We start from the raw sequence: 25,342 nt of genomic DNA, 5'->3' as shown, positions 1-25,342 counted from the left end.
GCTCTCTAACTCATGGGTTTGGCTCAAAAGGGGCAAATAGTCTGTTTGCATTAGTAATGTTATCTTGTGCACTTTCCTGGTTTCCTTAAGGAGATGAAAAAAATCAGTGTTTCTTACTGCCTGACCTGTGAACTTACGCATTTGCTGACAGAGGTGATACTTTCAACAGATAGCTAAATCTTGCTGTACCTTAAAACAAAGTTCTACTGATAACCCAGGGAGACTTTATGAGCAGTCTGATATCTTTAGAATTGATTAGTAAATCTAATCTAATTTAGTAAAAGTAAATCTAGCTAAATTAGTAAAAGTAAATCTAAGCCCATCTAAAGAAGCCTTTCTAAAACAGCAGAAGGTTGTCCTTGCCTGCATCACCTTACAGTTTAGCAGCATCTTGTGTCAGTAGAAGTCAGAAAGTAACTGTTGTCTAAGAAACCCATTGCCTCTTAAGCTATAGGCAGGCTGTATAGAAAGCTATCATCCTGTGCTGTAGTCTGAATCCCATCTATGAAGTTCAAGCAATGAACCCCTGATATTCCATCAGAATTTATGTCCATGTAATTTCCTACTAGCTGAGCGTGAGTGAGCTGTTGAGCAGGCCTATAAGGGAGCATAAGTTCCTGGGATTTGCATGAGACTCAGAACAACAGAACTTGGGCCAAATCTTATGACTCCTCATTTAAGGTCAAGACAGGACAGCTGCTGGACACCACAAAGCTCTACTGCTTGAAAGATGTCACCACAGGCCAAGAAGAGACAAAGTAACATAAAAAAAAAAAAAAAAAAAAAATCTCTGTGCTTTGTAATGCGGGGGCAGCAGTTTGCCCTGATGCTGTGGCAGGAAGCAGAATGAATTTGAAAGCTAAATCTCCTGCCCAACAAGGTCCAGGTCTGACCTTCCCCCCCCAGTATACAGTAGGAATAAAATCTATCAGGAATGTCAGGATATGTGAAAAGGAGACTTCAGAGTATCACATATATCATCCTTTTATTCCTGATTATTCCATTTCCTGCTTACCATTCTCATTTCCTTCTAATTCTCTCAATGTCTTCCGTTACTTTCTGGGATTATTCATCCCTCTTTTAGGGATCCCTACAATCTAGTCCCTTGCTGTCAGTCACCTCTCAGCTCCATCATTTATGTCATCAGTAATTTTGAGCAGAGCTTTTTTTTTTTTTTTTTTTTCCTTTTAATTTAGGTGACATTTTTAAATGCCTGTCAATTTACAGTTAATGTTTTTGTATTTTTTTTTTTACAGTCCTGCTGAATTATGTCCATCGGTATTTTCTGTGATAAGTCACATGCAAATCACATGGCAATAGTGATTAGAAAATGGCAAAATAGCAGATAGATCCTGAAAGTGAAATCTAGTTCACATTTGTCAAGTGCTTACAATCTCTTCCCTTCCTCCTTTTTAGGACAAAGTGGAAATTGAAGTAGTACAGCTGACAGCTGTTAGAATTCGTGCACCAATTACACGAATGAAAACTGGTACACAGGTTAGTTGATTTGTGATTAGCTTTCATTGACTTAAAATTTTGACCTGCAAACTGTGACCGTTCTGATTAGGTCATCTGATAATACCACTCCAGCTCTCAGAGTGGCCAGCTGCTCTGAGGGGTAGCACTGCTGCTGCAGGGACGAAGGTACTGTCAGTGGAGAAGCTCCAGAGCTGAACATACTAAAACAGAAATCAGGACAAGTTTACCTTGTACACTAGACTGATTTTCAGAAATTCAGGCCCTGCTGAACAAGCATCACTTAATATGGAGAAGGGTTCTCTCATCTTCATTCTGTTTGCAGTGGAGACTTTATTCCTTTGTATGTTAAAAATCTGCAGTATGTCTGCTATATCCAGAACAACCAATGTTCAAATTATCTTTTAATAAATGTATTTTTTAAGAGTCTATGTTTCCCCTATTAGTTACTCATTCCAAAATGACTAGTGATTCTAGCTCGTTGGTCCCAGGTGAATGAATTGTTTTGAAGATTAAAAATAAAAACTTGAAAATCCCTGGTTTATGTTTGTATGTTATGTTGTCTTAATTTGGAGAGTTGGAAGGGGAAGGTTGATGTCCAAGCAGAGTTAATCAGGGAGATCATCTAGACAAAGATGTAGACAACTTGAGTGTATGACTTGACTTGACTTAACTAAGATGAAGTCATTTGATGCTAAAAATGGGACAAATGAATTATTGAACTCATCTTTTCTGATGGAAAAGTGGTACTTGTTTTTTGTAGAGCATGTAGCAAATGAGAATAAACCAAAACCTACTTTTTACAAGTTGGTGGTTGGGTCTTCTGCGTGGTACATCATTGCAACATGTACAGCAGCCAAACCATTTTCTTCATAAGAAATACCATCTCTTGATCAATGAATTTTAATTATATTTGCTCTCTGCAGGTTTGGTTAGCATCCTAGAATTACCTAAGAAAGCTGATTTCTCTCTTTCTAGATGCCAGTTTATGTAATGGGCATCACCAGTAGTCAGACTCCTTTTTCATTTGGCAATGCAGTACCGGGGTTAACGTTCCACTGGTCTGTCACAAAGAGAGATACTCTGGATATCAAGACAAGACACAGTGAGGTAAATTGTGTGTGTGTGTATGTGTACTTGTCTGTATATGTATCTTGGGAAAAGGAAACTGCCACATAATGGGAATTGAGAAAATATTGTTGCTTCCACTTACTCAAAATCAAAGAGCAATTGTCAGCATTGGGTGTAGTCTTTCCTCTGTATCAATGTCGATTCTTTCCATGAGTAAAATTCTAATCACTTTCTCCTGTCCAAGGCTTCTTTTCAGCTTCCTGCAAAATATAACTTTGCAATGGATGTTTATGGCAGAGTAAAGGGAAGAACAGGCCTGAAAGTTGTTGTGAAGGTCCTTGATCCTGCAACCAACCAGTTTTACAACATGGCAAGAGAACTGTCTGATGAAATCCAAATTCAGGTATGATGATGTTCCTCACAGTTAATGTTGTTTTAATATCTATTTCAGAGATGAATTAAAGTCTGTATTTGAAGTCAGAAATTTGAAATGCAAAGGAGTGGTTCCAGCTTTGGTTTATCTTTGAGCCCTTATTCTTCTTTGTATAATGTTCCGCTGTTTGGAAAACTCCAAGTTCCCCAAGTGTTGGTAAGGTTTACACTGAACAGTCACACACTGGTGTGATGCCTGAATGAAATTCAGGAGTTAGTTTTTGTTGTAGACCACCTGAAAGCGAGGTGACTTGTGTCCTGTGGATAGGCAGTGTTAGAGCTGTAAAAGAACTTTGCTGCTGTAGTTCCCCTCTGCACAAGAACATACTTCTTGTTTATAGTACTTATCATGCATGTCTATGCAAGCATGTTAATTTGGGTCAGGAATTAGCTTCTGAAATGAATGTCCTGGTTGTTCCCACTTACTGTGCTTTGGGGAGCAGTTTCAAAATATGCGAACTGGATTCCTTTAGATGGAACAAACCTGGAAAATGTGCTTGAGGAGTGCACTTCATGGGCATTCAGTTCATGGGCTCAGACTTGGAGTAGTGTGAAGTAACTTGGGTGAAGGTGGGGTCTCCCATCACCATTTCACTTGACAAATCTGCTTCTTTTTTCATACTGCTTCATAGTACAGCTCTAGCCATAGAAATGAATGCTCTTCAGAATAATTTGGAGAAGATATTGCTCACCCCATTCTCAAATATTCATGTTTAATTTTCTTTTTTTTTACCATATATATTATAGAAGGTAAAAAAGAAAGTGTGTTATAGTTTTATTTGGGGTTTTTTTTTGTTTTGAAGATGAGGTAAATGGAAATAAATTACTTGCTGCACACAACAGTAGGCTAAAATGCCTTTTATTTTCCAGGTGTTTGAAAAGCTTCATCTAGTCACTCCAGAAGTAGAAACAGAGCAGATCTTAATGTCACCAAATTCTTTTATTAAACTTCAGACAAACAGGTTAGTGATCAGTTTTCATACATTGATTTATGTCAACAGTTTATCAAAACTGTAAAGCAATTCTGTTTGAAGTAAGCTGTTTCAATCTTTTTAAAAGAATATCACAGTACATCCGTATAATATACAACTTATCTGGCGATTAATAGTATCTTACCAGTACTCTTGGGCTCTGTCAAATCTTGTATTAGTTGGATTGTAGCTAGAAAATTCATTCACTATTTGGAAGTTTTAGATCCTTATTTTAAAAGGTGCTGAGCCAGTTAAAGCAGTAGCCTGCTTCCACTAGAATTTTTTTTACGGGCAATCAAGGCTTTATTTAGTATTTAGTATTTATTTTAAAATACTTATCTGTATTTCTTACACAGAGGCTATGACTAGATTTTGAGATTAAATTCTCCTTTCCAAATGAGAAGCCCTTTTTACATAATCTGTTTTCAAAGACTGATGTTTCAGACCCATTTCAGGCTTGAAATTTGGTTTTCCTAGCATAAGAATGTGCAGATATAGACAACAGGACATACGCTGAGGGCAAGGCTTTAGATACGTTTACTTTTTAAGGGGAGGGAACTGCTCATTTCACTGGAGCTCTGGTGACCATGGTCATTCAGCATCTGCCTTTGTGGTCACTTACTAACGTTGTTTTGCTATCTCTTCTGAGCGGTTTTTCTGATTAATTAGTCATTAAGTTGCTAGATATCAGTTTGTACACTTCTTTGTCCCATTACCTCCACTATCTAATGTTGGAGCCCCTATGTCTGAACTCAACCACCAAAACCAATTACACTATTGCCAAGAAAAGGGCAACTAAAATCCAGCTTCAACGCTTTTTTCCCAGGATAAAGTAGAGTATTTCTATCTCAGTGGAGGAGCTTGGGAAGCAAAAAAAAAAAAAAAATCACTTACAGATCTTTTAGAAGATGTGATAAGTGATACTTAAAAGTAGCTAACGTCCCGGAATGCCCACTAATTACAGTTTATGTATTTGCTCACTTTATTAATATGCAAATACCATGGTGAGTTATTCCAAAAATTAACCTTGTCCTACAAAACCATTCAAAGGAAACTGATGAGATCCACTTAATCAAGTCTCTGACTTTATCTCTAATACCAGCATTGGCCCTGGCAGAATAATCTCCCTCTAAATATTGATTACAGAAAATGATAGCAGAAGCTGCATGTTGTTGCATTAGCCATTATTATTCAGAATCAAGTTTACATCAGTGAATGATGACACTGCAGGGCAGTGGATGGAAACTAGATTTCAATACATGCCTAAGCCCAGATAAGACTTCTTCCAAGTGAGCTTGAATCAGAACTTAAATTTTTCTTTCTTAGACTAGAACACAGGCTTCTCAGCTTTTATTGCAGACATGTCGCAAAAACACATACCAAATAGCAATCTTTTTGATTTGCATAATATATTGGTATAAATATGGTTTTACTCATTTAAGGGGGTCCCCTGTTGTTTTTTTTGTTTTGTTTTGTTTTCTGTTTTGTTTGTTTTCTTAAGGGACCGAGTGGCTTCACTGAGTTACCGTGTCCTGGATGGACCAGATAAAGTTCCTGTTGTAAAAATCGATGAGAGAGGTTTCCTTAACTCTGGGTCTCTGATAGGATCATCAACAATTGAAGTGATTTCACAAGAATCATTTGGGATCAACCAGACCGTTGTAGCTGCTGTTAAGGTAGTATCATCTCTCTTTCTTTGCAGTATTTTGTTAGAATTATATCTTTACTACTGCAACAGGGATGGTTAACTGCACATTTTGAACTTCACTTCTGAAAAATATGAAGTATAGGACTTAATAGTCAGTTCTGAGCTTTGAAAAAGGTTTAGTGTACTAAACTAGATGGATAAACATTAAATCCCAACAAATTCTTAAATTTGGTACATTTTGCAAAAAGGCCTTTGTGTGCATGTGCCTTAAAAACTTAAAAAAAAAAAAAATTTGTCCTAAAAGTCTCTTAGAAGGCTGATAATTACAGAAGTTCAAATTAAAAAAGATGTTAACATCGTAAACATGCATTTTGCAGTGTGTGAAAAAGGTAAATATCATCTGGAGTAATGAAATAAATGCAGCATCTGTTGTGAGGTACCTAAGTGATATCTAGATTTTCAAGATATTAGAGATGTAACTGTACAGTGCCCAAAAAATTTCATTTTCTCTGCTGTTTCCCAGCAGCTCAGCTTTTACATATAATGAGAATCTCTGCATGAGAAAGCCTATCTTATCAAATGAAATAATTTAGCTGCTGTTGCCTGTATTTGGTGAGCTGGCAAGGAGCATGTCCAAGGCTGCCGTATGTACCTAAGCTATACAGAAATGTGGATGCTTCAGGGAAGGACAAATCTGTAGCAAAACTCAGCAGTTTGTTTCCAGGCTAATGAAACATGTTTCTTTCTCAAAACTTCATCTGTTGATTGAATGCTGTTATATGAAGTCTATCTTACTGGTTGAGCACTTAGGACATAAGGGAACGTATGTCCTTCATTTCTGTTCAAAAGTCCTTGTGCCAAGAACTTTCTACATCTGGCAACAGGAGCCTTGAGTTACCCACTGCTCCACTTCCTCTTATCTCTTTTTACTCTGTCAGCATCTTTCCTATGTGCCAGCTTAAAGGAGAAAGACACATAATTGAGGGCTGACTTTATAATAATAAAACTGACAAATAATTTAATCACTGTGAAGTGGCTTGATGGTTTTTTTAATATGAATTTTGTTGCTTACCATAACGTTCGGCTTTTCCTGTAGGACAGCATGTAGATCTGTCCTCCTGGGTGAAGAATGAAAAAAGAAACGGTGGCTTAGTTTCACTAATGCCACTCCTGCTGCTGTGGTGGCAGTGAATTTCTACAGCTCTGTTATAAATGACCTTGTTTCTTCCCTTCACTGTGTATCCAGCGGGTGAAAGACATCTGATGAGTTTGGGGTTGGCTCAAATGACATTTAGTCAGCATATAGTGGTACTGAAGTTAAATTCTCCCTTTGTGCATTCTTTCCGTACACAGTTAGGATATCACAGAACTGTGGAGTCAGTGCACTATGATACTAAGCTTGTGAGCTCTTTGTAGTAGCAACCATCTCAGTTCAGCATCTTGTACAACTGATTTGTTTTCCTGTACTTATTAGGACTATACTACTTCTATGGAAATAATATTTTTAACCTCACAGTAACCCAGCGAGGTAATACAGTGCTGCTGCCTATTTTATGGATGAAGAACTGAGAGTTTGAGTGGTTTTGTTGAAGGTCATGTAGAAAAACTTGTGACAGAGCAGGAGATGAGCTACAATCTGTTGTGTCATTCTAAGGCAGAGTTTTCTCCTTTATGCTGTCCTTCCTTTCATAAGTTCTTGTTTTGTCTGTTTACAACTGAACACAATTAAGAACCAAACTGCTGAAGCAGCATCACTTAACACTTAGACCTTCAACTTTGTTAAAAAAAATACTATGTTATATAAGCCAAGGAGGACAGTGGAAGTAAGGAGTGACAGTATGCTTAGCATGGAAGCAAGCTAAGCACTTGCCTGTACCAGCTGTACTCAACAGAATATCTTTTTAAAATAAAAAATACTTTAAAAACTGAGATGCTTTAACAGTAAATAGCTGTTTTCATCAATATTAAATTTAGCAGTTGTCCCTTGTGGGACAGTTTCTGAGATTTTAAAGTAAAGCAAGCTGGAAAATCTGTCACAGAAATGGCATTTTTGTTAGCTTATAACCTCAGCTAGTTGGGCAGATGACTATGCACCGATATTTTAACTGATTATATCAGCCTGTGGAGTAGACAGTTGTATATACTGATATTCTAGCCACTTTTTTTTTTTAGACTCACCAAAGATGCTATTTGCTTGAGGCCAAATTTGTCCTTTCTAAGTTTTTGACATGTACATTTTCAGATTGCTAAGTTTTACATTTTAGCTGAGCCTCTTAGGTCAGAAAAAAGGAATTTTCCTACAAGATAAGCTTGAGGGCTTCTTTTAAAATAGTTTTCTCTATATTTTTGAGGGTTTTTGCTTTCCCTATCCTTCCATTATTTATTTTCCAACAACTGTAACGGAAAGAACAGATATAGTTCTTTTTGTTGGGTAATTCTGCTAGTTAACCTAGATAAGTTAATCAAGAACAGTAATATGTTATTTAAAAAGAAAAAAGAGAAAAAAAAAAAAAAAAGGTTGTGAAGTCTTTGTCTTCAGACTAACTTCCTTCATTGGAGTGTTACTGCAAAAATGTGGGAGTGTGCACATATGGATAATCTAGCAGGCTTTTCTAAAGAATTTGGAGCAGAAGTTCCAAACTTCTGTCTTGGTTGAGGAGAGGCACTGAGGCAACAAAATGCAGCCTGCTGACCAGTTAGGATTTGTCAGATGCCAGTTCTGACTGCTTTTGTCTGTTGCACTTAACTTCTATCAGCCCATGCCTCAGAGTACAGCCTGACTGCAGCATACAACCTGCAGTAACAAGGCAAATGTGCCTAGTGATGGGTCAGAAAAACCACCCCAGCACACAACTCCAGAGGAAAGATCGTGGGTGTTGTTCCTTCCCACCTCTGGGAGCCCTGTTGTCAGACCACTGTGGGCCTGTCTGAGGGGCAGCAGTTTGTAGCGTCTATGATGTTATTTGACAAGGATCACTAGGGAAAAGCTTTGCAGCTATTGCGCATGTTTCCTCTGCTGGGCCAACCTTTGCTCAAACAGAGCCAAGGCTGTTAGAAACCACCTGTGTCATCTTCGCTTTCCCACCTGGTGCACCTTAATGCCTTCTTTGCCTCAGTCTTTAATAGTCAGATTGGCCATCCTCAGAGTTTTCAGGTCCCTGAGCTGGGACATGGAGATAGGATGCAGAATAAGTCCCAGTTGTCGAAGAGGTGGCAGTCACCGACCTGCTCCTCCACCTGGATGCCCACAAGTCTATGGGGCCAGATGGGATCCACCCAAGGATACTGAGGGAGGTGGCAAAGGAGCTTGCCAAGCCACGCTCCATCATTTATCAGCAGTCCTGGTAAACCGGGGAGGTCCCAGGTGACTGCAAGTTAGCAAATGTGACACCCATCTACAAGAAGGGTTGGAAGGAGGATCCCGGGAACTACAGGGCTGTCAGCGTGACCTCGGTGCCAGGAAAGGTCATGGAGCAGATCATCTTGAGTGCCATTATGTGGCATGTGTGGGACAACCGGGGGATCAGGCTCAGCCAGCATGGGTTTATGAAAGGGAGGTCCTGCTTCACTAACCTGGTCTCCTTCTATGACAAGGTGACCCGCTTAGTGGACGAGGGGGAGGCTGTGGCTGTTGCCTACTTGGACTTTAGTAAGGCCTTTGACACTGTCTCCCACAGCATTCTCCTGGAGAAGCTGGCTGCTCATGGCTTGGATAAGTGCACTCTATGCTGGGTTAAAAAGTGGCTGGATGGCTGAGCCCAGAGAGTGGTGGTGAGTGGAGTCAAATCCAGCTGGCAGCCGGTCACGAGTGGTGTTCCCCAGGGCTCAGTGTTGGGGCTGGTCCTGTTCAATATCTTCATTGACGATCTGGATGAGGGGATCGAGTGCACCCTCAGTAAGTTTGCAGATGACACCAAGTTGGGCGGGAGTGTTGATCTGCTGGAGGGTAGGAAGGCCCTACAGAGGGACCGGGACAGGCTGGACCATTGGGCTGGGGCCAACTGTATGAGGTTCAACAAGGCTCAGTGCCGGGTCCTGCACTTGGGTCACAACAACCCCATGCAACGCTACAGGCTTGGGGAAGAGTGGCTGGAGAGCTGTCTGGTGGAAAAGGACCTGGGGGTGCTGGGTGACAGCCGCCTGAACATGAGCCAGCAGTGTGCTCAGGTGGCCAAGAGGGCCAATGGCATCCTGGCCTGTATCAGGAATAGTGTGGCCAGCAGGACCAGGGAGGTGACAGTGCCCCTGTATTCGGCATTGGTGAGGCCGCCCCTCGAGTACTGTGTTCAGTTTTGGGCCCCTCACTACAAGAAGGACATGGAGGTGCTGGAGCGTGTCCAAAGAAGGGCAACCAAGCTGGTGAAGGGTCTGGAGCACAAGTCTTATGAGGAGCAGCTGAGGGAGCTGGGGTTGTTTAGTCTGGAGAAGAGGAGGCTGAGGGGAGACCTTATTGCTCTCTCCAACTACCTGAAAGGAGGTTGTAGCGAGGTGGGGGTCGCTCTCTTCTCCCTAGTAACGAGTGATAGGACAAGAGGAAATGGCCTCAAGGTGCGTCAGGGGACGTTTAGGTTGGATATTAGGAAAAACTTCTTCACCGAATGGGTAGTCAGGCATTGGAACAGGCTGCCCAGGGAAGTGGTTGAGTCTCCATCCCTGGAGGTATTTAAAAGACGGGTAGACATGGTGCTTGAGGACGTGGTGGTGGACTTGGCAGTGCTAGGTTAACGGTTGGACTCGATGATCTTAAGGGATTTTTCCAACCTTAACGATTCTATGATTCTGTGATTCTAAGGGAACTGGGGAAACAGTGACCATTTCATCCCCATACTCTCACATACATTGCAAGTTACTCCTCTTCTAGTAACTTGGGAATGACTTACACTTTTTATTTCAAGAATTACTGGGAGAGAAGTCTAGGGGCAACTTGTTCTCTTGCATATCCAGGAAGTCTTAACAGTTTTAATTCATAGGATAATAATGTAGTCTCTTAAGTCTGTGGTGTGTATTTCTGCATCATTATTGCTTGCTTCAATTCCCAGTGCTATTAGAGAAAAATACTAAGAAATCTAATGGGAAGGTGTAAAGACAACAGAAACCATTCTCGGCAGTGCTCAATGACAGGGCAAGAGGGAATGCACATGAATTGAAACATGTGATATTCTGTCTGAACATAGGGCAGCACTTTTTTTTACTGTGGTGGCTGTTGAACACTGGCATAGATTGCCCAGAGAGATTGTGGAGTCTGCATCCTAGGAGATGCTCAAGTCCTGACTGCACGTGATCCTGGGCAACTGGCTATAGCCCAGCTTGAGCAGGGCGGGCTGGACTAGACAGTCTCCAGAGGCCCTCTTTAACCTCAGTTATTCTGTAATTGTGTGAAATATATGAACTGATAATAAAAGCGCCATGTCTCAGTACCGTCATATGGCTAAACATATAGCAAGTGGTTCATAAAGGAAGCTTTGTATATTTGCAGAAGAACCATTTTAGATTACAGTTTTTATAGAGGCACCAAAAAAAGCAACTTGATTTTGCTTTTCACTGCTGATGTTTTTACAGGTCTACCCCATCTCATACCTAAGAATCTCCATGAGTCCTATTCTGCACACACAAAACAAAGAGGCATTATTGGCTCTCCCCCTGGGCGTGACACTGACATTTACAGTCCATTTTCACGATAACTCTGGAGATACTTTTCATTCGCATAATTCTGTGCTCAACTTTGCAACGAACAGGTAGGTATCTATCATGGGTGTTAATTACAGGGAACAAAAAAGGCGAAATACATATAGCCCGTCCACAGCAAGGAACAAAGATTGTTCCAAAGATATCAAGTGAAGATATAGCTTGAACTGAGATTAGCAAAGACAGGATTTCGTCTGTGCGGTCTTTAGAGGCACCTTAGCAGAAAGAAGAGTTCCAGTTAGCAGTAGATATTCTTTAGCAAATGGAAAGTTGCCCAGATAAGGATGATCCCTGGTGGGGCCTGCTGGGGTATATTTCTGCTTTAAGTGACTCTGAATCATCAGATTGCGTACATCAGTGGCCTATATAAACAATTGATCTTATTAGCATTTGCCTCATCTTGCCTCTTTTCTCCTAGTGCTTTGTTACACTGACTCACTTAAGTCTTAGGTAAGATGGTGAATGTTCTGGATCAGGGGCTGTCTCTTCAGATATGCTTGTACAGCCTTTGCACAGCAAAGCCAGGCCTCAAAAGGCCTTTTGGTCTCTGCCTCAAAGAATAATAAATATTATAAAACAGCCTTCTTTGGTAATAAGTAAACAATCACTAATTCCATTGCTATAACATAGGAAACAAGGTTGTTTTCTGCAGAATACCTTGCAGTTGTAACGCAATGATCATGATTAAAACGAAAAAAAAAAAAGGTTGAATGCAAGATTTTATCTTTCTCCTACGTAAATCATCTGCAGAAATTTCTATAGCATACAGAGATCCCTGAGATAACACTGCCTTAGCTTCCAAAATAGATGTGACAGAGCTGCTTCAGTATAGGGCTAATCATTAGCTCTAGAGAGAGAAGCACTGCTTATTAACCTCAGGTGCAGCACTGTAGTGACCCAGCTCTACTGCTGTCAAGACCTTCACTGTCTCTGCGTGGTGCTGCCAGGGTGGCAGTCTTTGTGCTGGGTGCACTTGTAAGTGCTCAGTGTGTCAGTGCATTTGGGAATGCTGAGTTTTGGTAAATATCAGAACTCTGAATCGAATGTGATTTAGCTTTATAAAGTTACAGCTGGAAAGCTGCATATTGGTGTTTAAATTTTTTTGTTTCTTAACTCCCTGAGAGAAGGGAAGAGAGACAGATTACCTCATTCTAAAGTTCTACAATTCTTAAAATTAGGAAGTAGTTCTCATACATGATTATGACCTCAGTATTCCCTCAGCATAACGATGCAAGAACTGAAATTTGCCTCAGTAGCACCTAAATAATTTTTGTATTTTCCTTATTTTGTCAGACTTCATTAGATGATAATCATTGCTGAAAACAAGAAGTCAACCATCTGAAGAGTTCAATACCTACTATTTATTGTAGAGATAATGACATTAGCACACTTGCCTTAACATAAAAGCATTTGTTTTTATCTGTAGAGATGACTTTGTACAGATTGGGAAAGGAGCCACAAACAACACATTTGTAATCCGGACTGTAAATGTAGGTTTGACCTTGCTTAAAGTCTGGGATGCAGAACACAGTGGAATTGCAGACTACGTCCCACTTCCTGTGCAACATGCCATTTTTCCTGAACTTATAGATGTGGTGGTAGGTGATGTCCTCTGTTTGAGTACGTCACTGATAAACCAGGAAGGTAAGCGGCACTTCAGTTGCTGTGTTTTTGCAGCTATATAATTTGACATCAGTGTGACTCTTTCTCATTCTCAGGAAAACTAAATGCATAATTTATGATGTTTGTTCAGAATCAAATGTCACTGTTCTAGTTAATGATAAAAATAGGTTTGATCAGCTCCTCTAATTTTAATTGTACCATGCAATATGTCACTTGTATTGAATTCATGAGTATCAGACTTCAGATATTTCCATTCCATTAGCTTGAAAGGCTTGTTTTTTATGGGAATCATGCAGAAACACGACTGTCTAACTTCACTTACTGTATTTGATTCTTAGTATTAACAGGCTTTTGTCAGAGTAACTGCAAGTCAGTTTGGTGTTGGGCTGCCAGCCTTCCATGGCGTAAGACCCTAGAATCTAGTTTCTGTGAATGAGGAAGTGTGTGTACCTATGCTGCCCATGCAGTGGGTACATACATATAAACACCAATGTGATAATGAAATGCTTCAGTTAGCATAATTTGTTGAACAGTGTCCAAATGGTGTGTCTTCTCAGGCCTGCCAGGTGTGTGGAGCTCCTCAATAAGTAGTGTTCTTCAAGTTGACTCCAAGACTGGCGTAGCAGTGGCAAGGGATTCTGGTGTTGTCACTGTCTATTACGAGATTCCTGGATTACTTAAAACATACAGAGAGGTGAGGCACTGTTAAATCCTACCAGAACTGCTGAAGTTAGCTTGCTTCAGGAGCTTTTTCACCAAAAATGTGTTCTATGATTTTTTTTTTTTTTGTTAGAAATATTTAGAAACATTCTTTTTAAAGGAAAAAGTATTAGAAATGCAAATGGCTGGAAAGTATTTGGTATGTGTCCAAACACGTTTGAGTTTTTTAGTCATCTATGTTAAGGAGGATAATTTACCATAATAGTTTGTATTTCTATTTTTAGCCTCTACTGTACTTACATTGTACATTTTGATTTCTTTGCTTGGCTAAGTTGTTTCCAGGTGCTAAACAATTTTTGAGTATGGCTGCTTTTATGAATGAAGTTTCACTGCAGGATGAGATGCCAACAAGAACTTTCTAAAGTGTTGTACCATATTACTATGCATCACTGATCAGAACTACTCAAATTATTTTGTTTATCTACAGTGTAATCGTGCTGTTGACACAATTCACTCTGTCAGCTAACATAAGCAGTAGATATTCTTTTTAAATTAAATTTAGACATAGAGCTTTATGCCTATTAACTTATGTGGGTTGGGTAGAAAGAAAAAAATGTTTTTACTAGCTTAAATTGCCTCGAAAGGCAGTTTCTAAAATTAAAGAAATGTAGGAGTTCTTAAAAAGAGAAACACAACCTCTTGGAGTCTTCTCTTCTGTTATACATACAAGGATGTGTGGATTTCACAATCAATCCAGTCTGGTTTTGCCTTAATTTTTATTTGATAAAAAAGGTTTTGGTAACAATGTACTTCATCCTTTTTTCAGATATTGATTAATATACCTCAGAGGACTACAGCAATGCATGTAAGTGGAGTGAAAACAAGCTTACAAGGAGTTGCAGCCTCAAAAGTTATAGTTTCAATTGGGGAAAGAAATAAAAATTTGAAAGGTATGATGAAAAAAAATCTTTATGCTAATAGTTTATTGTATGTTTGTATATTCATCAAAGGTGGTTTTGGTTTGTGTTTTGGTTTTTTTGTTTGTTTTTAAGGGTCTGTGAAGCTGATGTAGCAAGATCTCTATGAACCTCTAGTGACTTTCTGGAATCCTAGAAGCTCTAGAAGAATCTAGGGCTATGTTACAGAATTTGGAGAGTGTTCTGGGGCAGTATTAAGATTTCCCAACTAATAAAATCAGTAGATAATAGAAGTGTCATTTTTGATCATATCAAAAAACAGTTAATAGGCAGTCACCTGATTGTGTGCTTATTGCCTTCTTGAAGTTACTGTTTTTTCTTACTGAACATATTTAAAGTAACCATCCTTAAATCGTTTACAGAAATTATCAGCAATTAGAATCAATACAAAGATTAAGCATCGTATTGTGTCCTCTATTTAATAAGCTGTATTTTGTTTGATTATGGTCCCTTCTAGGTTTTAGCTTAACACTTAGGACTTGTTCAAATAGTATTTTATTGTGCCTTATGTAAATTATTAGCCTACCAAAAACCCATCTTGCCAGATAACTAAAAATATAAATCATAGAATCGTTTAGGCTGGAAAAGACCCTTAAGATCATTGAGTCCAACCATTAACCCAGCACTGCCAATTCCCCCACTAAACCATGTCCCTAAGCACCACATCTACCTGTTTTTGAAATACCTCCAGGGATGGGGACTCAACCACTTCCCTAAGCAGCCTGTTCCAGAAATCGAGACTCCCAGGATCATATAAGTTATTCAACAGACACATCAGAGCTGAAAATCCTTTCTACTTCATTCTTTCCTGTAAATAAATTATTCCTGTCAAAAAAACCCGACAATATATAACATTTTCATTTGCTGCCTCTTTGGGATTAGACCTGAGAGAGGACAGCTGTCTATGATTTCCAGGTATTTTAAGATCATCATAACCTTGTGGAACTATTTCAGAAGGTGGCAGAATAACCTGATATTTCAAGCCATGGTTTTGCTTTTAATTAATTAAAAATTACTTAGTTAGAATTTTCTTTTCTAATTAATTAGAGATTAATTATTTAATTATTTTTTTTTTCTTCCCCTTAGGGGAGTGCTTGCCTGCTCAGATTGAAGCCATTGCTGAATTACAACCACAGTCCATTATCAATTGCCACCTAGATTTTAACAATAATGCGTTTGACTTCCCAGCACGTGATATTTTTATAACAGAACCTGGATTTGATGCAGTTTCAGGTAAGATGAGACAAGATGCCACACTCCAGACAGACACTTTGAATTCTGCTGTGGTTTAGTCCAAATGCCCTTTGATCCAGCAGATTTCTTTCTGAAGCCTCTGAGCTTTGCTGTGTAGGATCTGAGGCTTCAGTGAATTGTTAACATGTACTCTCCTTGTTTTAACTAGGGTTTTCTGCATGTGACAAAGACATTTGTTTTCAGAGAAAGCCAGAAATCGGTGGCAGCCCATTTCATATATTTTTCAAAGTTGTTGTAGTAGTAAGTCAGGAAGAAACTCGGAAGCATTATTTTACTTGAGCGGGGAGGAAACAAACTTTGATACATTTTTTTGACCACAAATTCAGGTCCTAATTTTGCAAATTACAACTCATATCTTTGTAGATCTGTAGAAAGTCCAATGGTACCTTGAGACAGAAGTGATGGTATTGCAGAATGTAGACATAATACACTGGGGTCACACACTTTATAGAGCTAGCAGCTGCCATCTTTTACTCCAGCTGAACTGTACAAAAAATAGATTGCCTGTGTACAACTTAATTTAGAAAAGAATATCAGGCCCTGTGTTTGTTTAGCTATGGAAGCAAAACACTTCGTTTTGCAGCCGCTACAAATGAGCACTCAGGTGGCAAATATTCTAAAATAGGGTATCTCTGCAGCTGTGAACATCCAGTGGCTCTTTTAGGTGTTTACTTGCCATACATCAGTGCCTTTACCATATACTTAAGTGCAGTGCAAGTTAAGACTAGGGATAAGAGAAGCAATCATGAATTTTAATGTCTGTGTACTAAGGATCTCTAGATTTCACCAAATTATGCTCTACACAGTCAAATGTTCTTTGTGTTTGATGTTGGCCTTTTAAAAGCCCTGCCACTGTAGTTGCAGTATAACTAACCTCAGTGATTAAAATGAGGGAAACAGCGTAAATGTGAAAATCCGGTGAAAGTAATACGTTTTGTATTCTTTGTATTCTGCAATTTAAACATTTCTGGAATTGATCATGCTTTCAAACTTACGTCTGCAACCTGAGTGCTGTAATTTCTTATGAAAGGTAGAATTCGTATGTATCCCCAAAACAACATGAAGTGGGACTTAAAAGGAGGAGAAATTACTAGATACCGTGCAAATGGAAATAAAATTGTGGAAGTCTACAACATGTGTTAGTGTTTCATAACTATAACATGATTTTAAAAAGAACCATCATGGGCTGTATGGAAATAACATTAATTATCTGTTAGATCAGTCCCTGTAGCCATTGTGTAAAACACTATTATACCTTTCATAATATTGGCTGCCTCTGTTACTTTGTTATGGAAAGAATATAAGAGGAAAACGTGTACCTAGCCAGTTCTGCTTGTTACTTATGCTGTGTGTCTTCCACACTGTGGGAATTTTTTACTATCTTTATCACTAATAATAGACAAATGGGTCCCATAAGAGACTAGAAACATGGTGAATATCTAACCTTTAAAGAAGCTTTTAAAATAATAAACCATGCCTCCACAGAATTGATGATGGTGATGGTAACTGACTAAAATTTTAACATTAGGTGAAGAGAATACGAAATAAGATGTTAAATTTTGTTTTCAGTAAAGCCTTTCTATCAATATTAGCATAAATGTTACATTCCAAGTGGAATTGAGTCTCACTCATAGTAAAATAAAATGTGACTGGAAACTGCCATTTTAGTGTTTTTATCATGATGTTTAGTTTGGGACAAGAAATATCTTCTGTTGTTTTAGTACTGGGATTGTGACATTTGGACCAGCAGACACACTGTCCCATTCACCTACACACTCCTGATCTTGCTGTTTGTTGAATTTTACCACCTTTTTTAGCTCTTCTCTAAAGACGCCACAGAAATCTCACTCTGTGTGGAGGAAAAAAAACATAAAGATGAGCAATTAACAGTCAAACTGCTCTTGTTTCTATAGGGCATTACACCTGTTCCATCACAATGCACAGGCTTACTGACAAGCAGCTGAAGCATCTCAGCATGAGTAAAACTGCACTCAGAGTTACAGCATCAATCCAAGGCAGCCACTTCTCTGGGGAGCAGATCAGCACTGAGGTGCCATTCAATCCTGGCTTTTATGCTGACCAAACGGAAATGCTTTTAAGTAACCATTACACAAGCTCTGATGTGAAAATATTTGGTGCCACTGAAATTCTTGATACCCTGGAGGTGAGTCTATTGCTGGAAGGTATCACAACACAGTTGAAAGCATTTTGAACTGTTACGTGCAACATTCTAACCAAAGGCACCCTGTGCCACCTTTACCATGTCAAGATTGTTCCTGAGATGATTTGGAAATACTCTTCTCGGAATGTATTCCTCCTCAGTTTTCACTTTTGTTTTGGGGTAGTAGAAATGTGTCAGACTCACCTGCGTGCTAGCTGGGGTGTGTTAACCAGCTCACAGGTGGGGAAGCAGAAAATCTGCCTGATCTCTAGTGGCAGGGGTAGGTTCTTGCCCACTTAAACTTATTAGGCTGCCTGTGGTTCACATAGCCCAGTAAATGATGCTTTGATTTTTGCCTGTATGGAGTTAGCCCAGACCCACAGAAACAGCAGTTAATAGGGCAACCTTCACAATAAACAGGGGTGAAGTGCTGCAGGCGTCACTGTAAAGTTACAACCAAGTCCGACTCCTGCTGAGGGGTGAGTTGCTCTCTGTTTCTGTGGAATAACGTATTTCTGATGTGTGGCCTGGAAGATAATGTGTGCTGTGCTTTCTCAAACTGTCTATTTCAGTTTTTTTTTTTCCTCGGCAGGTGAAATGTGGGTCACCAACAGTGAAGGCGTTTGAGAAAGAGAAATCCTATGGGCTACCTAGTTATGTAGTCTACACCGTTAGTCTGTCTGATCCAAGAGTTTCAAGCCAGGGATCCTTATCAACCACTCTAACTGTCTCTAGTCCTATGACTGACCAGTGTATCACTATCCCAGTGACAGTGATTTACTTGACTGACAGAACCACTGCACCAGTGAGACGTAAGTTTATCTCTAGACTTCATATGCCAGAATAAACCTCTAACTTCCATTAATGTTCATGAGGTTATAAAATTTGGTGCATTAAAATCTGAGCTGGCAGCTAGTGTTACCATTGACATGTAAGCTGCTCACTGTGACCAGAAGACTTGAATACAATTGCTCATTATGACTGAAGCTGAACATATTTTCCTTTTGCGTCAGCTCAAAACTTTAACTCTGTTGAAGCTGGCATAAATATCCCAGTGCTAAAGTGTCTGAAAGTAATTTTTTTTGCTCTGCTTTTATTTACTTCCAAGCATGCCTTGTTATTTTGAAAACAGATTAGCATTTTGGGGCTGAGAATGTAAAGAACATGCTTAAGACATTGTATATCCATGTATACAATGTATATCAATGTATATCGATGATATACAATTGTACATCAATATCTTAAGCTGTTATTGGCACATTTTGAAGACTGCATTGGGAATAGTCACAAGAATCAAAGTTGTATTATCTAAGTTGATTGCACTTATTTGCTATAAATAAAAACCTTATTTTGGCTATTTTAGTTTGCATTAAGAACTGTTAACTCTTAAGGCAGATTGGAGAAGATGCTCTTTTAACTCAGTATTGTCTCTTCTTAATCGATTCTACAGATGGAGCCAGTTTATTCCAGCACTTTCTTGATTCTTATCAAGTAATGTTCTTCACGCTTTTTGCACTATTAGCAGGGACAGCTGTTATGATTATAGGTAAGAGAATGAAAAATTGCAGAAGTATTTTTTTCTATAACTTCTTACAATGCATTAGCTGTTAGATATAAAGGAATAATTTCTATGTGAAATGATTTTGTCGTCGGTGGTGGTTTTTACAATGTCTTGTAAATGTCTTGCAGCCTATCATGCAGTCTTCTCACCAAAAGAACAGCACAGTCATCCAGCATTTACGCCAAGGACAACTCCTCAACACAGCCATAACAGTAAGCAGCTGTTACCCAGTTATAAATGAATTAATTGATTAGTCTAGCTAGAATCAGAGAATACCAGGTTGGAAGGGACCTCAAGGATCATCTGGTCCAACCTTTCTTGGCAAAAGCACAGTCTAGACAAGATGGCCCAGCACCCTGTCCAGCCGAATGTTAAAACTGTCCAATGTTGGGGAATCCACCACTTCCCTGGGGAGATTATTCCAATGGCTGATTGTTCTTATTGTGAAAAATTTTCCTCTTGTGTCCAGTTGAAATCTCCCCAGGAATAAGTCCATGTGACCCCTTGTAAAAGGGGAGTCTCCATCTTCTTTGTAGCTACCCTTCAAATACTGGAACATGGTTATAAGGTCTCCTCTAAGCCTTCTTCTCTCAAGGCTGAAGAAACCCAGTTGTCTCCGCCTTTCCTCGCATGGCAGGCTCCCCAGTCCTTTGATCATCTTTGTGGCCCTTGTCTGGACCCTCTCCAGCCTGTCTACATCCTTTTTGCACAGCAGGGGCCAAAACTGAACACAGCATTCCAGGTGTGGCCTGACAAGTGCCAAACAGAGTGGGATAACGACTTCTTTATCTCTGCTGCTGATGCCCTTGTTGATGCAACCCAGCATCCTATTGGCCTTCTTGGCCACAGCAGCACACTGTTCACTCAGGTTGAGCTTGTTGTCCACCAAGACCCCCAGGTCCCTTTCCACAGAGCTGCTCCCCAGCTGGGTAGATCACAGCCTGTGCTGCACTCCTGGATTATGTTTTTCCAGGTGCAAGACCTTACATTTGTCTCGGTTAAACTGCATAAGGTTCTTGTTAGCCCACTCTTGCCGCCTATCCAGGTCTTCCTGCAGGGTGGCTCTCACTTCTGAAGTGTCCACTTCCCCACTCAGTTTGGTGTCATTGGCAAACTTCATCAGGCTACACTTGATCCCATCATCCAGATCACTTAAGAAGTTATTAAACAGCGCTCGGGCCAATACTGATCCCTGGGGGACCCCATTTGTGACAGTTTACCAGTTTGACAAGGAGCTATTTACCACTACCCTCTGGGTGCAGCCTGTCAGCCAGTTCCCCATCCACTGTACAGACCACTTGTCTAGACCCTAACACATCAGTTTCTCTAGGAGGAGGATGTGGGAAACAGTATCAAAAGCTTTGGACAAATGCAGGTAGACAATGTCCACCACTTACCCCATATCAACTGAGCAGGTTACTTTGTTGTAGAAGGCAATTGGGTTTGTCAGGCATGATTTGCCCTTCATGCATCTGTGCTGGCTTTTCCCAGTCACGTGCTCCTTTTGAGTTATGATAGCCCCTAGGGGGATTTGTTCCATAACTTTCCCAGTGACTCACGTAAGACTGATGGGCCTGTAATTTCCCGGATCCTCCTTTAAGCCCTTCTTGTAGATGGGGGTGACATTAGCCTTCTTCCAGTCTTCTGGGACATCCCCCGATCTCCACAACTTCTCAAAGATTATGGACAGCAGCCTCGCAACGTTGTCAGCCAGCTCTCTTAACACCCTCGGGTAGATAACCTCAGGGCCCATCAATTTGTAGGGGTCAAGCTCCTGTAATGGTTCACATACCAACTCTTCCTTCACTGACGGTGGGTCTATGCATCAACCTGGATTTTTGTTCCCAAGGCCTGGGGCCCAACAGTGCTGGTAAAGACAGGTGAAGAAAGGGTCGTGAACCTCTGCCTTTTCAGCATTGTTGGTGACTGATTCACCTCTACTGTTTAACAGTGGGCCGATATTTTCCTTCTGTTTCTGCTTTTTGTTTACGTATCTGGAGAACCCTTGTAGTTTTTGACATCTCTGGCCAATTTCTATTCGAGCTGAGCTTTTGCTTTTCTAACTGCATCTCTGCACACCCTGGCAATGCCCTTGTAGTTCTCAACAGGTATTCATCTGCTTTTCCATCTCTGGTATGCTTCTCTTTTGGTTTTGAGCACACTCAGAAGCTTGCAGTTAAGCCAAGGGGGTTTCTTGCTCTGCCTGCTTCCCTTACCTTTAAAGGGGATGAATTGTTTTTGTGCTTCCAGGAGAGCGTTCTTGAAAAACTCCCAGCACTCACTAGCTCCTTTATCCTCCATGGAAGCTTCCCACGGGATCCCTCCCAGCTGAGTTCTGAGTGAGCTGAGGTTTGCTCTTCTAAAATCTAAAACCTTTGTCTTAGTGCTAACCTTCAGCATGCTCAGCAGGATCCTAAACTCCACAATATTGTGATCACTGCAGCCAAGGCTATAGCTAATGGAGATATTACAAAGCAGGTTTTCTTGTGTTTGAATTGAATGTAGGGGGGTATGACTATGAGAAAGCCTGTATACTGAATTATATTACAAGTACTGTGCCAGTTCCTGGGAAATTTATTGCCCACCCTCCTGCTCTACCCCCCAACCTCCCCTTTACTCATTGATAATTCTTTTGAAACTCTTGCTCAGCTTCAGCCCCATTGGAAACAGGAAATGGGTTAAAAGTGTAAGAATTCACACAAATCATGAGATGGGTAGAGGAAAGAAATCCATGATTTTGCTCCTGCTGAGGGAAAGTGAAGCAGAGCTCGGCTGCTGATACAATGCACTTAGCAGCAGCTGGCTGGTTAGTCAGTTCATGCAACATCAGATTAGCTGTGGCATGTGCTGCATCTCTTGTGCTGTCTGCGTGCTGTGAGGTACTTTGAGCTGAGGCCATTGTAAGAGATAGGGAAGGGCAACTGTTCGGGGACAAAGGACACAAGTCTATAGAAGACTTAAGTTGTGTTGCACAGGGAACAGTTTGTTCCTTCACTGCTTTTGATCTTGCAGTCATGTTTTATCTGTATTTTTTGACATCAGATTTATTCCCGATTTTACCTATTTGTAGTGTTGCAGAATCAAACTCTTTCAGAAATATGCAAAAAATACCCATTCACTTGGAAGCTGTGTAATCAACAGTGGCTATTAAAACAAAATTCACATTATTATAGATGTATTTAAGTTATGGTGAGCTGCAGTCCTGTTTGAAAAAACATGTGTCTGATGCTTCAGATAGAAGAAGGCAAATTCAAACTGGAAGTTATTTGCTGGGGTGAAATGTGTTGTGCCCCCCTCAGAAGACTTAATCAATTCTTTAAGTAAAGTCCTTGATAGGAAGACGTGCAAAATTTTGATACTTATGTCTTTTCAACAAGCAATAAGCTAAAGGGGTTATTTCACTTTGAATGGATCATTAGACTTGCTTGCCAGGTGTTCCAGCAGATGATCAACAGCAGTTATTTGTTTCTTACTTCTTCCACCACTCCTGAGTATGACTAAGTTTTTCTGGTGTTTGTTTTTTTTTTTTCTTTTTTTTTTTTTCCCTCCTTTTCCCCTGTGTTTTAGGTTTCTCTGTGTCACCTGTGCTTTCCTTCAGTCCTCAGTCCTCAAGCAGAAGAACAAGCCCATCATCCACGCTCTGGAGCACTGATTATGGTTCGCGTTAGAGGCAGCAGGACTCAACTTCATGCACTAGGGCTGAAAAAAAAAAAAAATCAGTGCCTTTAACAATAGCAAATTTAAGAACTTCTACAGTTTCAATATAATTCAAGTCATCTCTTGAATGTAACTAGCTTCATAATTATTTTTTTTTATATTTAGAGCTCTTTGAATTTTTTTTGTTAGTGCTTCAGTTCTCTAAAACTTGTTTTATTTGCTGTTTTATGCTCAGTTGACAAGGATGACTGCACGAAAAGCAGTTTATGCTAAGCTAGCTTTCTTGCACTCTTCAAGCAACCAGAAGTTATATCTAAGTCATAGTGATAAAAAAATTTTATTTACTTTTTGTAAAAATTAACTTTCTTTTTAAAGAACTTTTTAAAAAAGGGAAATAGAAAAACAGGTCAAATATGAGCCAAAAATATGAAGGATTGTATATTTCAAAGAACTAGTTTTTTATTTTGAGTTCCAAAGACTCAGGAATGTACTGCACTGATAAGTGTTCTTACGTTTAGCCTTACCATGTGATTCATCACCATAATTTGCTGTTTTAACATTAGGAATGCTGGAACAACTGTGAATAATTTGGAGGGTTTTTTACAACAACAACAAAAAAAAGAAAAACAAAACTATCTTAGTGTGGCTTCCTTTTGGGTACAACTGCAGTATTCCTTTCTTGTTACTGTAAGCACTTTTTTTGGACTGGGAATGTGAAAGTTTGTGCCTTCTAAGAGGACCTTTCTTCTGGTAGTAAATATTTTTAATTGAAGGCAATTATCTTAACTGTGTTCTGATATAAATATAATACATATATATAGGTCATTTCACACATAGAAGTACCTCAATAGAAACTGAGCCTCCTTTTATTACCACTAGTCACCTGGTGCACTGGAAAGTAAGTGGCTTATTTCACACTTAAAATGAGTGACCTCTTCAGTTGGTTCAATCTGTTTGTCTCTGGTGTATTCGTGTACAAACTGATACAGCCACACCCAGAATCTTCATTTAAACTACACAGAAAGATATTACTGGTATGACCAGACTTTGGAATATTTGTACCGTAATATCCTACTGATAATCCCTCATTTGTAAGTCTGTGAAATACAATATAGCATTTAATTGCATAAGTATTAATGTGGGGGTTTTTTGGTTGACTTTTTGGTTTTCTTCTTGAGTGGCTAAGACACACAGATATAAAATGCACAATTCTGGGTACATCAGAAAGTACTTTGCTAAACCAGGCAGTTGCTCACTGTGTGCTCAGATGTATTTTGCTTTCTAAACACGACAGCAGTGAGGTATGCGGCCTTGAACTTTTTTCCAAATTAATTTTAAACAGATGAGAAGAAAAACTTAGTTCCAATTCTTAGTCCTGAAGTATTTCCCTGAGAATAGGAGAAGAAGTATCTCAGTTAGAATCCTTTATTTTGAGGATTATAATCATAATCACAGTAACTTTTAATCCATAAGCAATATTTTGCAGCTATCAGATAAGGGCTTTGTTTACATATAACAAGTATCAGAGTTTTAGTTGTGAATAATACTCTGGCTGTCTGAACTCTCTTAAGGACCATAATGAAAGTGATTGCAATTGTTCTATTTCAAAGAACAAAATATTTCATGCAAAACATATTGTGTGCAGAACTATGTGGGCAAATAGCCAGAGAAATGGAATGCAATGCAGACACGCTTTATGGCATACAGTTTTGGTTTCACACAGTATTACAAAAAAGCAACTTGTTACATGGTATTATATTGTCTTGTGTAACTTACTGACTAGTTTTGGAGAAGTTGTGCCTTACATGCTAGTACTACTTAAATTGACAATTTGGATGTAAATAATAATCATTTGTATCCGTATTATTTAATAAAGCTTTGTAAGATTCCTTTAGTATGGTGTTGATGAACTTTCTTCTGTTTTGGTTATTCAGAATTTAGCACTAGACTATATTATTTGTATTTCACCTCCTACAACCCCTCAGTATTTGCAATCATGATTTTACATTCTTAATTTTCACTTTTGTTGACAATGTAATGTTTTTAAATGTTTTGACAATTTTTCGTCTAGTATTTTTTTGTCGGGGCTTGTCCCAATTTTCACTAAGCATCTTCAATTCCTGCTGAAGTCAGTGGTGGCTGAAGAAGCAGCTCTTAATTTTCCAG

General features: G+C 39.4%; 1 protein-coding gene across 1 annotated transcript in view; it reads left to right on the top strand.

Annotated features, from left to right (window-relative positions):
• The window catches only part of NUP210 (nucleoporin 210), a 70,741-nt gene extending 45,737 nt beyond the window's left edge, over positions 1 to 25,004 (top strand). Inside the window, exons 26-40 of the mRNA XM_082322389.1 lie at positions 1,417 to 1,497; positions 2,455 to 2,586; positions 2,792 to 2,950; positions 3,850 to 3,941; positions 5,452 to 5,626; positions 11,158 to 11,333; positions 12,710 to 12,927; positions 13,464 to 13,600; positions 14,393 to 14,516; positions 15,630 to 15,776; positions 17,711 to 17,961; positions 18,551 to 18,770; positions 19,409 to 19,504; positions 19,648 to 19,731; positions 23,087 to 25,004. Of these exons, the coding sequence (XP_082178515.1) occupies positions 1,417 to 1,497; positions 2,455 to 2,586; positions 2,792 to 2,950; positions 3,850 to 3,941; positions 5,452 to 5,626; positions 11,158 to 11,333; positions 12,710 to 12,927; positions 13,464 to 13,600; positions 14,393 to 14,516; positions 15,630 to 15,776; positions 17,711 to 17,961; positions 18,551 to 18,770; positions 19,409 to 19,504; positions 19,648 to 19,731; positions 23,087 to 23,187 (2,193 nt within the window). The 3' untranslated portion in view covers positions 23,188 to 25,004. The remainder of the gene's footprint in view (positions 1 to 1,416; positions 1,498 to 2,454; positions 2,587 to 2,791; positions 2,951 to 3,849; positions 3,942 to 5,451; positions 5,627 to 11,157; positions 11,334 to 12,709; positions 12,928 to 13,463; positions 13,601 to 14,392; positions 14,517 to 15,629; positions 15,777 to 17,710; positions 17,962 to 18,550; positions 18,771 to 19,408; positions 19,505 to 19,647; positions 19,732 to 23,086) is intronic.
• The last annotated feature ends 338 nt before the right edge of the window (positions 25,005 to 25,342 follow it).

The sequence above is a fragment of the Platalea leucorodia genome, assembly GCF_965183815.1.
Source record: "Platalea leucorodia genome assembly, chromosome: 9".
NCBI lineage: Eukaryota > Metazoa > Chordata > Aves > Pelecaniformes > Threskiornithidae > Platalea > Platalea leucorodia.
The sequence above is the reverse complement of the archived record's forward strand: the minus strand, read 5'-3'. Positions and strand labels throughout refer to the sequence as shown.